The 13765-nt window shown below is 43.6% G+C and overlaps 1 protein-coding gene across 1 annotated transcript in view; it reads left to right on the top strand.

The window, feature by feature from the left end:
* LOC135225554 (mucin-17-like) overlaps window positions 1-13348 on the top strand; it is a 39983-nt gene extending 26635 nt beyond the window's left edge. The window contains exons 8-12 of the mRNA XM_064264823.1: window positions 14-908; window positions 1028-3486; window positions 3950-4093; window positions 9562-10195; window positions 10722-13348. Coding sequence (XP_064120893.1) covers window positions 14-908; window positions 1028-3486; window positions 3950-4093; window positions 9562-10195; window positions 10722-12672 — 6083 coding nt within the window. The 3' untranslated portion in view covers window positions 12673-13348. The remainder of the gene's footprint in view (window positions 1-13; window positions 909-1027; window positions 3487-3949; window positions 4094-9561; window positions 10196-10721) is intronic.
* The last annotated feature ends 417 nt before the right edge of the window (window positions 13349-13765 follow it).

Genomic DNA, 13765 nt, shown 5'->3' with positions numbered 1-13765 from the left:
CAACCAATCACAGGCACATCCTTCAGAGAGACTGTCTCAGTAACAGGATCACCAATCACAAACAACTTCAAGAAGAAGAGAGACTGTCTCAGTAACAGGATCACCAATCACAAAGCACACCTTCAAGAGAGAATGTCTCCAGTAAACAGGTCCAATCCCAAGGCAACACCTTCCAAGAGAAGACTGTCTTCAAGTGACCCAATGATCACCAATCCCAACAACACCTTTCAAGAGAGACTGTCTCAGTACAGGATCACCACTCACCAAACAACACAACACAACTTTCAAGAGAACTTTGTCTTCAGTAACAGGATCTCCCAATTCAAACAAGGCCATCTTCCTAAGAGAGAACTGTCTCAGTACAAGGATCGACCAATCGCAACACACCTTTCAAGAGAGGACTGTCTCCGTAACAGGGATCACCAATCACAAACACACTTCAAGAGAGACTGTCTCAGTAAACATGGATCCCAATCACAAACAAACACTTCAAGAGAGACTGTCTCAGTACAGATCACACCTCACACACCTCAAGAGAGACTGTCTAGTAGCAGATCAAACATCACAACACACCTTCAAGAGAGACTGTCTCAGTACATGACACCTTCAAGAGAGACTGTCTCAGTAACAGGATCACCAATCAAACACACCTTCAGAGACGTCTCAGTAACAGGATCACCAATCACAAGCACACCTTCAAGAGAGTCTGTCTCAGTAACAGGATCACCAATCACAAGCACACCTTCAAGAGAGACTGCCTCAGTAACAGGATCACCAATCCCAAGCACACGCAACCTTCAGAGAGCTGCCTCAGTAACAGGATCACAATCACAAGCGCATCTTCAGAGAGACTGTCTCAGTAACCAGGATCACCAATCACAAGCACACCTTCAAGAGAGACTGTCTCAGTAACAGGATCTCCAATCACAAGCGCATCTTCAAGAGAGACTGTCTCAGTAACAGGATCACCAATCCCAAGCACACCTTCAAGAGAGACTGTCTCAGTAACAGGATCTCCAATCACAAGCGCATCTTCAAGAGAGACTGTCTCAGTAACAGGATCACCAATCCCAAGCACACCTTCAAGAGAGACTGTCTCAGTAACAGGATCTCCAATCACAAGCACACCTTCAGGAGAGACTGTCTCAGTAACAGGATCACCAATCACAAATACACCTTCAGGAGAGAGCTCCACAGTGACACTACTTCCACCCACAAGTGTCCCAGTGAATGAGTCCTCAACAGTCAGAGACAGTACACCAACACCAACTGCGCCTGATACAACTTCTTCTGTTACAGAATCAAGCTTTAATGAAACTGCAGCACAAGAAAAGTTGCAAGAACTAGAAATAATGTACAATCAAACACAAGGTGAAGTCAATAATTTAACAGATACCGTCACTGTAAAGGAGAAGGAGGTCTCGTCGCTGAACGAGACCTCAGAACGGTTGCAAAACGAATACCAAGATGAAGCCGATGCAGTGGATGCTCTTAACAACCTTACTTCAACATTTAATTCATCAAGAAGGCACAAGAGGCAAGCACAAGGGTCAGCAGAATTTGATTGGCAATACTGTCCATCAGGTAATGTTACCAGAGCTACGCCTACTGCAATAACACTCATTGCAATAGATGATATTTTGAATGTGACAGGGGACCACTTAAATTGTCTTATAAAATTTTTAAATGAACTAACTGAAGGGTTACGAAATGGAACATATGTCATAGATGAAGATGCTAAATCTCAGGTAGCCTCAAAGGCAAACGATGCAGTAACAACAAAAACTGAGAAACTAGGTAAGATAAAAAAAGAAATTAATGAAGTAGAAACAAAGAAAAAGGAATTAGAAGATCAAATTCAAACAGTGAAAGAACAGATAAAGGAGCTGACTAAGACATTAGACAAAATTCTTTCGGATATAACAGAGATCAAAGAGACTATTGAAAAGGAGAAAGAAAAAACACCTGCAGTGGTAACACCAACTGATCCTCCACAGCCTGCAAAGACCGAAAAGAAAACTTCCCCTGCTCAACTGTCTACATCTATAGCAAGGACCCCATCAAGAGAAAGTACCAAAGTGACAGGGCTTCCAATCACAAGTACATCAGCAAGAAAGAGTACCACAGTAACAGGATCACCAGTCACAAGCACACCTTCAGGAGAGAGCTCCACAGTGACACTACTTCCACCCGCAAGCATCCCAGTGAATGAGTCCTCAACAATCAGAGACAGTACACCAACACCAACTGCGCCTGCTACAACATCTCCTGTTACTGAGTCAAACTTTAATGAAACTGCTGCACAACAACAGTTGCAAGAACAAGAATATATGTACAATCAAACACAAGGTGAAGTCAATAATTTAACAGATACTGTTACTGTGAAGGAGCAGGAGATCTCATCGCTGAACGAGACCTCAGAACGGTTGCAAAACGAATACCAAGATGAAGCCGATGCAGTGGATGCTCTGAACAACCTTACTTCAACATTCAATTCATCAAGAAGGCACAAGAGGCAAGCACAAGGGTCAGCAGAAATTGATTGGCAATATTGTCCAACGGGTAACGTCACCAGAGCTACGCCTACGGAAATAATGCTCATTGCAATAGATGATATTTTGAATGTGACAGGGGACCACTTAAAGTGTCTCATACAATTTCTGAAAGAACTAACTAAAGGATTAAGGGATAAAACGTTTGTCATAGATGAAGATGCTAAATCTCAGGTAGCCTCAAAGGCAAACGATGTAGTGACAACAAAAACTGAGAAGCTAGATAAGATAAAAAAAGAAATTAATGACGTAGAAACAAAGAAAGAGGAAATAAAAAATCAAATTCAATCAATGAAAAAGCAAATAAAGAAGCTCACTAAGACATTAGACAAAATTCTTTCGGATATAACAGAGATCAAAGAGGCTATTAAAAAGGAGAAAGAAAAAACACCTCCAGTGGTAACACCAACTGATCCTCCACAGCCTGCAAAGACCGAAAAGAAAACTTCCCCTGCTAAACTGTCCACATCTATAGCAAGCGCCCCATCAAGAGAAAGTACCACAGTGACAGGACCTCCAGTCACAAGCACACCTTCAAGAGAGACTGTCTCAGTAACAGGATCACAAATCACTAACGCACCTTCAAGAGAGACTGTCTCAGTAACAGGACCACCAATCACAAGCACACCTTCAAGAGAGATTGTCTCAGTAACAGGATCACCAATCACAAACACACCTTCAAGAGAGACTGTCTCAGTAACAGGATCACCAATCACTAACACACCTTCAAGAGAGACTGTCTCAGTAACAGGATCACCAATCACAAGCACACCTTCAAGAGAGACTGTCTCAGTAACAAGACCACCAATCACTAACACACCTTCAAGAAAGACTGTCTCAGTAACAAGACCACCAATCACTAACACACCTTCAAGAGAGACTGTCTCCAGAACAGGATCACCAATCACTAACACATTCAAGAGAAAAGTCCTCAGTAACCAGGATCACCAACACTAAAACACCTTCAAAGAGAGAATGTCTCAGTAACAGGACCCCACCAACCTAAACACACCTTCCAAGAAAAACTGTCATTACAAGACCACCAATAACTAAACACCCCTTCAACGAGACTGTCTTCAGTAACAGATCACCTATCAAACAAACACACCTCAAGCAGACTGTCCTCAAGGTAACAGCTTTCACCTATCAAACCCCCTAAACACACCTTCAGAGAGCTGCCCTCAGGTAAACAAAACCACCCTATCCAAACAAACACCACCTGTCAAGAAGGAAAAAAGACTGTCTCCAAGTAACAAGACCACCTATCACAAACACACCTTCAAGACAGACTGTCTCAGTAACAGGATCACCTATCACAAACACACCTTCAAGACAGACTGTCTCAGTAACAGGATCACCTATCACTAACACACCTTCAAAAAATTACTGTCCTCCAGTTAACAAGACCACCTATCACAAAACCACCTTCAGACAGACTGTCTCAGTAACAGGGTCACCTATCACAAGCACACCTTCAAGACAGACTGTCTCAGTAACAGGATCACCTATCACTAACACACCTTCAAGAGAGGACTGTTCAAGTAACAAAACCACCTTCAAAACACACCTTCAAGAGAGACTGTCTCAGCTAACAAAGACCACCTATCACAAAACACACCTTCAAGACAGACGTCTCAGTAACAAGGATTCACCTATCACAAAAAACCTTCAAGACAGACTGTATTCTCAGTACAGAATCACTATCACTAACACACCTTCAAGAGAGACTGTTCAGTAAACAAGACACCTAATCAACAAACACACCTTCAAGAGGCGACTGTTCTCAGGTACACAATCACCTTTATCAACAACACACCTTCAAGACAGACTGTCTCAGTAACAGGATCACCAATCACTAACACACCTTCAAGAGAGACTGTCTCAGTAACAAGACCACCAATCACTAACACACTTCAGAGACTGTCCCCAGTAACAGGTATCACCAATCAACGACACTTCTTAGATTGAGACTGTCCCTCAGTAACAGATCACCAACAACTAACACACCTTCAAGACAGATGTCTCAGTAAACAAGGATCACCAATCACCACACCTTCAAGAAACAGACTGTCCTCATAACAAAGACCCACCATCACTAACACACCTTCAAGAGAGACTGTCTCAGTAACAGGATCACCTATCACAAACACACCTTCAAGACAGACTGTCTCAGTAACAGGATTCACTATCACTAAAAAACTTAACAACCCTTCAAGAGACTGTCTCAGTAACAAGACCCCCTATTACTAACCACACCTTCGAGGCGAGACTGTCTCAGTAACAGGATCACCAACACAACACACCTCTGCAAGAGAGACTGTCTCAGTAACAGGATCACCAATCACTACACACACCTTCAGAGGAGACGTCTCAGTAAACAAGACACAATCACTAACACACCTTCAAGAGAGACTGTCTCAGTAACAGGACCACCAATCACTAACACACCTTCAAGAGAGACTGTCTCAGTAACAGGATCACCTATCACAAACACACCTTCAAGAGAGACTGTCTCAGTAACAGGATCACCTATCACTAACACACCTTCAAGAGAGACTGTCTCAGTAACAGGATCACCTATCACAAACACACCTTCAAGAGAGACTGTCTCAGTAACAGGACCACCAATCACTAACACACCTTCAAGAGAGACTGTCTCAGTAACATTGATCCCTATCACCTATCACAAAACACCTTCAGAAGACTGTCTCAGTAAACAGGACCCACATCACTAACACACCTTCAAGAGAGACTGTCTCAGTAAACAGGATCACCGGATCAACTTACAAACACACCTGCAAGAGAGACTGTCTCAGTAACAGGACCACCATCACTAAACACAAACCTTCAGAGAGACTGTCTCAGTAACAGGATCACCTATCACAAACACACCTTCAAGACAGACTGTCTCAGTAACAGGATCACCTATCACTAACACACCTTCAAGAGAGACTGTCTCAGTAACAAGACCACCAATCACTAACACACCTTCAAGAGAGACTGTCTCAGTAACAGGATCACCTATCACTAACACACCTTCAAGACAGACTGTCTCAGTAACAGGATCACCTATCACTAACACACCTTCAAGAGAGACTGTCTCAGTAACAGGATCACCTATCACTAACACACCTTCAAGAGAGACTGTCTCAGTAACAGGATCACCTATCACTAACACACCTTCAAGACAGACAGTCTCAGTAACAGGACCACCAATCACTAACACACCTTCAAGAGAGACTGTCTCAGTAACAGGATCACCTATCACAAACACACCTTCAAGAGAGACTGTCTCAGTAACAGGATCACCAATCACTAACACACCTAAAGAGAGAATTGTCTCAGTAACAAGCAACACCAATCATAAACACGCTTCAAGAGAGACTGTCGCGTAACAGGATCAATATCCACAAACCACCTTCAAAGACAGACTGTCTCAGTACAGGAACACCTATCCTAACACACCTCAAAACAGTCAGTCTCGAACAGGGACCACCAATCACTAACAACACCTTCAAGACAGACTGTCTCAGTAAACAGGATACCTATCACTAAAACACTTCAAGGAGAGGACGGCTCTCAGTAAAAGGATAACCGATCACAAACACACCTTCAAGACAGACTGTCTCAGTAACAGGACCATCAATCACTAACACAACTTCAAGAGATGGACTGTCTTCAGTTAACAGGACCACCAATCACAAACAACACTTCTAAGACAGGACTGTTCATTAACAGGATCACCTAATCAAAAACACACCTTCAGACAGACTGTCTCCAGTAACAGGATCACCAACACTGACAAACCGCAAGAGATACTGTCTCAGAAACAGGAAACCAATCAAACTAACACACCTTCAAGAGAGACTGTCCGTAAACAAGACCACCAATCACTACACACCTTCAAGAGAGGGGGACGTTCAGTAACAGGATCACCAATCACTAAACACAACAAACCTCAAGAAAGACTGTCTCCAGTAACAGGATCACCATATCACAAAACACACTTCAGAAGAGGACTGTCTCAGTAAACAGGATCAACCAATCACTAAACACACCTTCAAAGAGCGAAACTGTCTCAGTAACAGGATCACCAATCACTAAAACACACCTCAAGAGAGACTGTCTTTCCCCCCCCCCCCGTAACAAAGGACCACCAATCATAACACACCTCAAGAAAGACTATCTCAGTAACAGATCACCTAGCACTAAAACCAAACCTTCAAGAAAGACTGTCTCAGTAACAAGACCACCAATCACTAACACACCTTCAAAAGAGACTGTCTCAGTAACAGGAACACCTATCACTAACACGCCTTCAAGAGAGACTGTCTCAGTAACAGGATCACCTATCACAAACACACCTTCAAGAGAGGGACGGTTCTCAGGAACAGATCACCTATCACAAACACACCTTCAAGACAGACAGTCTCAGTAACAGGACCACCAATCACTAACACACCTTCAAGAGAGACTGTCTCAGTAACAGGATCACCTATCACTAACACACCTTCAAGAGAGACTGTCTCAGTAACAGGACCACCAATCACAAACACACCTTCAAGAGAGACTGTCTCAGTAACAGGATCACCTATCACAAACACACCTTCAAGACAGACTGTCTCAGTAACAGGATCACCAATCACTAACACACCTCAAGAGATTACTGCCTCAGTAACAGGACACAAGCACTAACAACCTTCAAGAGAGACTGTCTCAGTAACAGGATCACCAATCACTAACACACCTTCAAGAGAGACTGTCCCAGTAACAGGATCACCTATCACAAACACACCTTCAAGAACGACTATCTCAGTAACAAGATCTCCTATCACTAACACACCTTCAAGAGAGACTGTCTCAGTAACAGGATCACCAATCACAAACACACCTTCAAGAGAGACTGTCTCAGTAACAGGATCACCAATCACTAACACACCTTCAAGAGAGACTGTCTCAGTAACAGGATCGCCAATCACTAACACACCGTCAAGAGAGACTATCTCAGTAACAGGATCACCAATCACTAACACACCTTCAAGGGCGACTGTCTCAGTAACAAGATCACCTATCACTAACACACCTTCAAGAGAGACTGTCTCAGTAACAGGATCACCAATCACAAACACACCTTCAAGAGAGACTGTCTCAGTAACAGGATCACCTATCACTAACACACCTTCAAGAGAGACTGTCTCAGTAACAGGTATCCTATCCTATCCCTGAAACACACCTTCAACGAGAGGGACTTGTCTTTTTCAGTTACATGGATCATCCTATCACTAACACACCTTCAAGACAAGGACTGTCCTCAGTAACAGGAACCATCCAAGCACTAAACACACCTTCCAAGAGAGACCTGTTATCAGTAACAAAGGACCACCAATCCCTAACAACAGCCCAAAAAAAGAAGAGACCTTCAAGAGGAAGGACTGTCTCAGTACCAGGATCACCTATCACAAACACACCTTTCAAGAGAGGGAACTGTTCTCGAGTTAACCCAGGACCACCAATCACTAACACACCTTCAAGAGAGACTATCTCAGTAACATGGATCACCAAGCACTAATACACCCTCAAGAAAGAGAACTATTTCAGTTGACAGGATCACCTTCCATCAACAAACACACCTTCAAGAGAGACTGTCTCAGTAACAGGATAACAATCAATCCAAACACAACCTTCAGAGAGACTGGTCCTCAGTAAACAGGATCATCAATCACTAACAACAACCTTCAAGAGAGACTGTCTCAGGTAAACAGATGCACCTATCACAAGCACATTCTTCAAGAGAGACTTGTCTCAGTAACCAGGAGCACCCATCACAAAACACACCTTCAGAAGGTGACTGTCTCAGTAACCGGCACTCACCAATCACCAACCAACTACACCTTCAGAGAGGGACTGATCTCAGTAACCGGATCACCAATCACAAACACCACCTTCCAAGAGAGACTGTCTCAGTTAACAGGATCACCAATCACGAAACACACCTTCAAGAGAGACCTGTCTCAGTAAACAGGATCACAAATCACCCCAAACCCCACACCTTCAAGAGAGACTGTCTCCAGTAACATGGAATCAACGCCAATCATCCTAACACACCTTCAAGAGAGACTGTCTCAGTAACAGGATCACCCCAATCCACAAACACACCTTCAACGAGAGACTTTCTCAGGTAACAGATCACCAATCACCAACCACACCTTCCAAGAGAGAGCCTGTCTCAGTAACAGGATTCAACACCAATTCACAAACACACCTTCAAGAGAGGGACCTGTCTCAGGTAACAGGGTATCACCCCTATCAACTAACCACACCTTCAAGAGAGACTGTCTCAGTAACAGGAATCACCAATCCCAACCAAAACATACCTTCCAACAAGAGGAACTGTCTTCAGTAACAGGGAATCACCAATCACAAGCACCCCTTGCAAGAGAGAAACTGTCTCAAGTAAAACATGGATCACCCTATCACCAACACATAGCCTTCAAGAGAGACTGTCTCAGTAACAGGATCACCAATCACAAGCACCCCGTTCAAGAGAGACTGTCTCAGTAACTGGTTCACCTTATCACCAACACCACACAAGAGAGGACTGTCTCAGCAATAACCGGATCAACCAATCACAAACACACCTTCAAGAGAAGGACTGTCTCCAGTAACAGGATCCCCAAATCCAACTAACACACCTTCCAAGAGAGACTGTCTCAGTAACAGGATCACCAATCACCAACACACCGTTCAAGAAGCGACTGTCTAGGTAACAGAGGATCACCAATCACATAACACACCTTCAAGAGTGACTGTCTCAGCAACCGGAGCACTCAATCACAAAAAACCACTTCCAAGAGAGACTGTCTTCAGTTAACAGGATCTACCAATCATCTTAAACCACACCTTCAAGAGAGACCTGTCTCAGTAATTACCAGGCATCACCAATCACCAACCACACACTTCAAGAGGAGGACTGTTCCCCCCTCCACCGTTTTTTTTTTTTTTCCAACAGTAACAGGAATCACCAATCACCAACACACCTTCAAGAGGACGGACCGGGCAGTAACAGGATCACCCAATCACAAAACCGACCCCACAACCTTCAAGGAAGACCTGTCTTCAGTAACAGGATCACCAATCACAACCAACAACCTTCAAGAGAGACTGGTGTCTCCAGTAACAAAAGGATCACCAATCACAAACACACCTTCAAGAAGAGACTGTTCCTCAGTAAACAGGATCACCTATCACCAACCAACACCCTTCAAGAGAGACTGTCTCAGTAACAGGATCACCAATCACCAACACACCTTCAAGAAGGAGACTGTCCTAGGTACAGGTATCACCAATCACAAGCACCCCTTGGCAAGAGAGACTGTCTCAGTAACAGGATCACCTATCTACCCAACACACCATTCAAGAAGAAGACCTTGTCGCAGAGAACAGGAATCACCCAATCACAACGCACCCCTTCAGAGAGGACTGTTCTCAGTTAACTGGTTCACCTATCCACCAACACACCTTCAAGGAGAGACTGTCTTTTCAGTAACAGGTATCACCAATCACCCACCAACCACCTTTCAAGAGAGACTGGTCTCAGTAACAGGATCACCAATCACCAACCAACACCCTTCAAGAAGAGGACTGTATCAGTAACAGGTATCACCAATCCCAACCAACACGCCTTCAAGAGAGACTGTCTCAGTAACAGGATCACCTATCACAAACACACCTTCAAGACAGACTGTCTCAGTAACAGGATCACCGATCACTACACACCTTCAGAGATGACTGTCCTCAGTAAACAGGATCACCAATCACAAACACACCTTCAAGAGATACTGTTCCTCTTATCAGATCACCAATCCTAACACACCTTTCAGGAGACTGTCTCAGTACATCATCAACCTAACACCTTTTAACACACCTTCAAGAGAGGACTGTCCTCGTAACAGTGATCACCAATCACTAAACACCCTTCAAGAGAGAACTGTCTCATAACAGGATCCCAATCACAACACACCTTCAATAGAGACTGTCTCATAACAGGATCACCAATCACTAACCACCTTCAAGAAGACCCTGTCTCGTAACAGATCACCAATCACAAGCAACCCCTTCAAGAGAGTGTCCTCAGTAGCAGGATCACCCAATCACAAGCACCCCTTCAAGAGTACTGTCTTCAGTAACTAGGATCACTCACAACACACCTCAAGAGATACTGTCCTCAGTAACAGATCACCAATCACAAGCACCCCTTCAAGAGAAGACTGTCTCAGTAACAGGATCACCAATCACAAACACACCTTCAAGAGAGACTGTCTCAGTAACAGGATCACCAATCACTAACACACCTTCAAGAGAGACTGTCTCAGTAACAGGATCACCAATCACAAGCACACCTTCAGGAGAGACTGTCTCAGTAACAGGATCACCAATCACAAGCACACCTTCAAGAGAGACTGTCTCAGTAACAGGATCACCAATCACAAGCACACCTTCAAGAGAGACTGTCTCAGTAACAGGATCACCACTCACAAGCACACCTTCAGGAGAGACTGTCTCAGTAACAGGATCACCACTCACAAGCACACCTTCAGGAGAGACTGTCTCAGTAACAAGGCCACCAGTCACAAGCACACTTTCAGGAGAGAGCTCCACAGTTACACTAGTTCCACCTACAAGCATCCCAGTGAATGAGTCCTCAACAGTCAGAGACAGTACACCAACACTAACTGCGCCTGCTACAACATCTCCTGTTACTGAGTCAAACTTTAATGAAACTGCTGCACAACAACAGTTGCAAGAACAAGAATTGATGTACAATCAAACACAAGGTGAAGTCAATAATTTAACAGATACTGTTACTGTGAAGGAGCAGGAGATCTCATCGCTGAACGAGACCTCTGAACGGTTGCAAAACGAATACCAGGATGAAGCCGATGCAGTGGATGCTCTGAACAACCTTACTTCAACATTCAATTCATCAAGAAGGCACAAGAGGCAAGCACAAGGGTCAGCAGAAATTGATTGGCAATATTGTCCAACGGGTAACGTCACCAGAGCTACGCCTACAGGAATAATGCTTATTGCAATAGATGATATTTTGAATGTGACAGGGGACCACTTAAAGTGTCTCATACAATTTCTGAAAGAACTAACTGAAGGATTAAGGGATAAAACGTTTGTCATAGATGAAGATGCTAAATCTCAGGTAACCTCAAAGGCAAACGATGCAGTATCAACAAAAACTGAGAAGCTAGATAAGATAAAAAAAGAAATTAATGAGGTAGAAACAAAGAAAAAGGAATTAGAAGATCAAGTTCAATCTGTGAAAGAACAGATAAAGGAGCTGACTAAGACGTTGGACAAAATTATTTCTGATATATCAGAGATCAAAGAGACTATTAAAAAGGAGAAAGAAAAAACGCCTCCAGTGGTAAAACCAACTGATCCTCCACAGCCTGCAAAGACCGAAAAGAAAACTTCCCCTACTCAACTTTCTACACCTAAAACAAGCACCCTGACATCAGATGGTCCAACCACAAATGCCCCAGTCAGTGTGTCTGGAAATCGAAGCTTTACTGAAGACCCGTCGACAAATATGGTCATCACATCAGATCCCATCTCTTTTTCACCCAAAGATGGACCAACAAGCATATCAGTACGATTAGACATCAAGAGAAATGGAACAGCCTTCATCGGCTCTGTATACATAGATATTGACTTCTCTGCCCTGAAGGACGCCAGTAATGGAACTAAGCAGATCATCTACATTTACCTGAATTCGACTCTGAACAGCACCGATGAAAATGGCGATCTCGTGTCAAATTTCAACTCTGGGTCGTACGGGGTGCCTGTAAACGACTCGAAAAATATCTATGCCCTGGAGGAATCCAGGTACATTACTCTGGCAGTCGAAGACACAAAGTTCAACCCAGAGGATTTGGAAACATCCTTTAAACTCAGTGGCCAGATCATCGACGAACCTGGCAATTTAAAGATAAGTTTCAGCCTCGTCATTAAATTTGAGGGCTCTGACGAGAGTAGTAGTAGCAATTCTACAGTCACAGCTGGAGTAACTGAGGTGAGTGCTAGGGCAACAACCACCTCAACCATCTGAAAGCGTCAGAAGAGGAGGTAGATGAGTAGGCAGACTCTGCCAAATCAGATCCACAAAATTACTGAGTATAACTTGTTTACTTGTAAGTATTTACATAGTATTTTACTCAACACTCGATTACCTTCAGGGCCTATCTGTGGCCCTTTCTCAAGAGATGTGTAGGTTGTCTTGAGGAAGGGCCACAGATAGGGCCTGAATGTACTAGAGTGTTGAGTAAAATACCATGTAATTACTTACAAGCTATACTCTGTAATTTTGTGGGTTTCTTTCTCCATCTTCAGAAGAAAACTGAAAGAAATTTTTGTTTGGTTCGATAATCAGATCATTCATGTAACGTGACAGGGTCAAATTTCCATCTCAAGGGTGAGACAAAAAGTTGAATCAAATCTAAATGAAATATCTATCTAATTATGAAGAATGGCCTTTAATCTCCACCATCAGTTTGGACTGTAGTGACTATAGTAGATTCCCATCAACCGTCCATCTGATGTCTAGGCCAGCCTCTCTTCGAGAGACTTCACATAAGCAGGATGTATGTTCCACCTCTCCTGAGAGATACTTTTAATGTGTAGGCCAAAGCTAGTCCCTTACAACGCTCCTGATTGGCAGCTGATAAGCCAGTCACAGGGCTGGAAACTCTCAGTCTCTCAAGAGAGTTCACTTTGGCAGGATGCACGTTCCACTTCTCCTGGGGGATATGTCTTTCAAAAGTATCCCTCAGGAGAGGTGGAACATACATCCTGCCTATGTGATCTCTCGAGAGAGACTGGGGAGAGCTTCCAGCCCTGTGATTGGCTCATCAGCAGCCAATCAGGAGCGTCGTAAGGGACTGGCTTAGACATCAGATACACAGTTGATGTGAATCTACTTATAGTGACTGATGAGAACTATTTCATCACGTAACTTGAGTTATTGCGTCTGTAGTCACCCCCCAACCCCCAACCCCCAACCCACCCCGCAATGTATTTGAGTTTGTAGATCACTTTTGTTCTCTACGGCGCTGAAACCATTCTCCAGGGGTGAGAACAACTCTAAATAACTTAATAAGTGAAGATAAATAAACAACAAACATCTGAGATTGTTTTACTTTCCT

This window comes from Macrobrachium nipponense, chromosome 13 (assembly GCF_015104395.2).
Source record: "Macrobrachium nipponense isolate FS-2020 chromosome 13, ASM1510439v2, whole genome shotgun sequence".
Lineage (NCBI taxonomy): Eukaryota > Metazoa > Arthropoda > Malacostraca > Decapoda > Palaemonidae > Macrobrachium > Macrobrachium nipponense.
The sequence above is the reverse complement of the archived record's forward strand: the minus strand, read 5'-3'. Positions and strand labels throughout refer to the sequence as shown.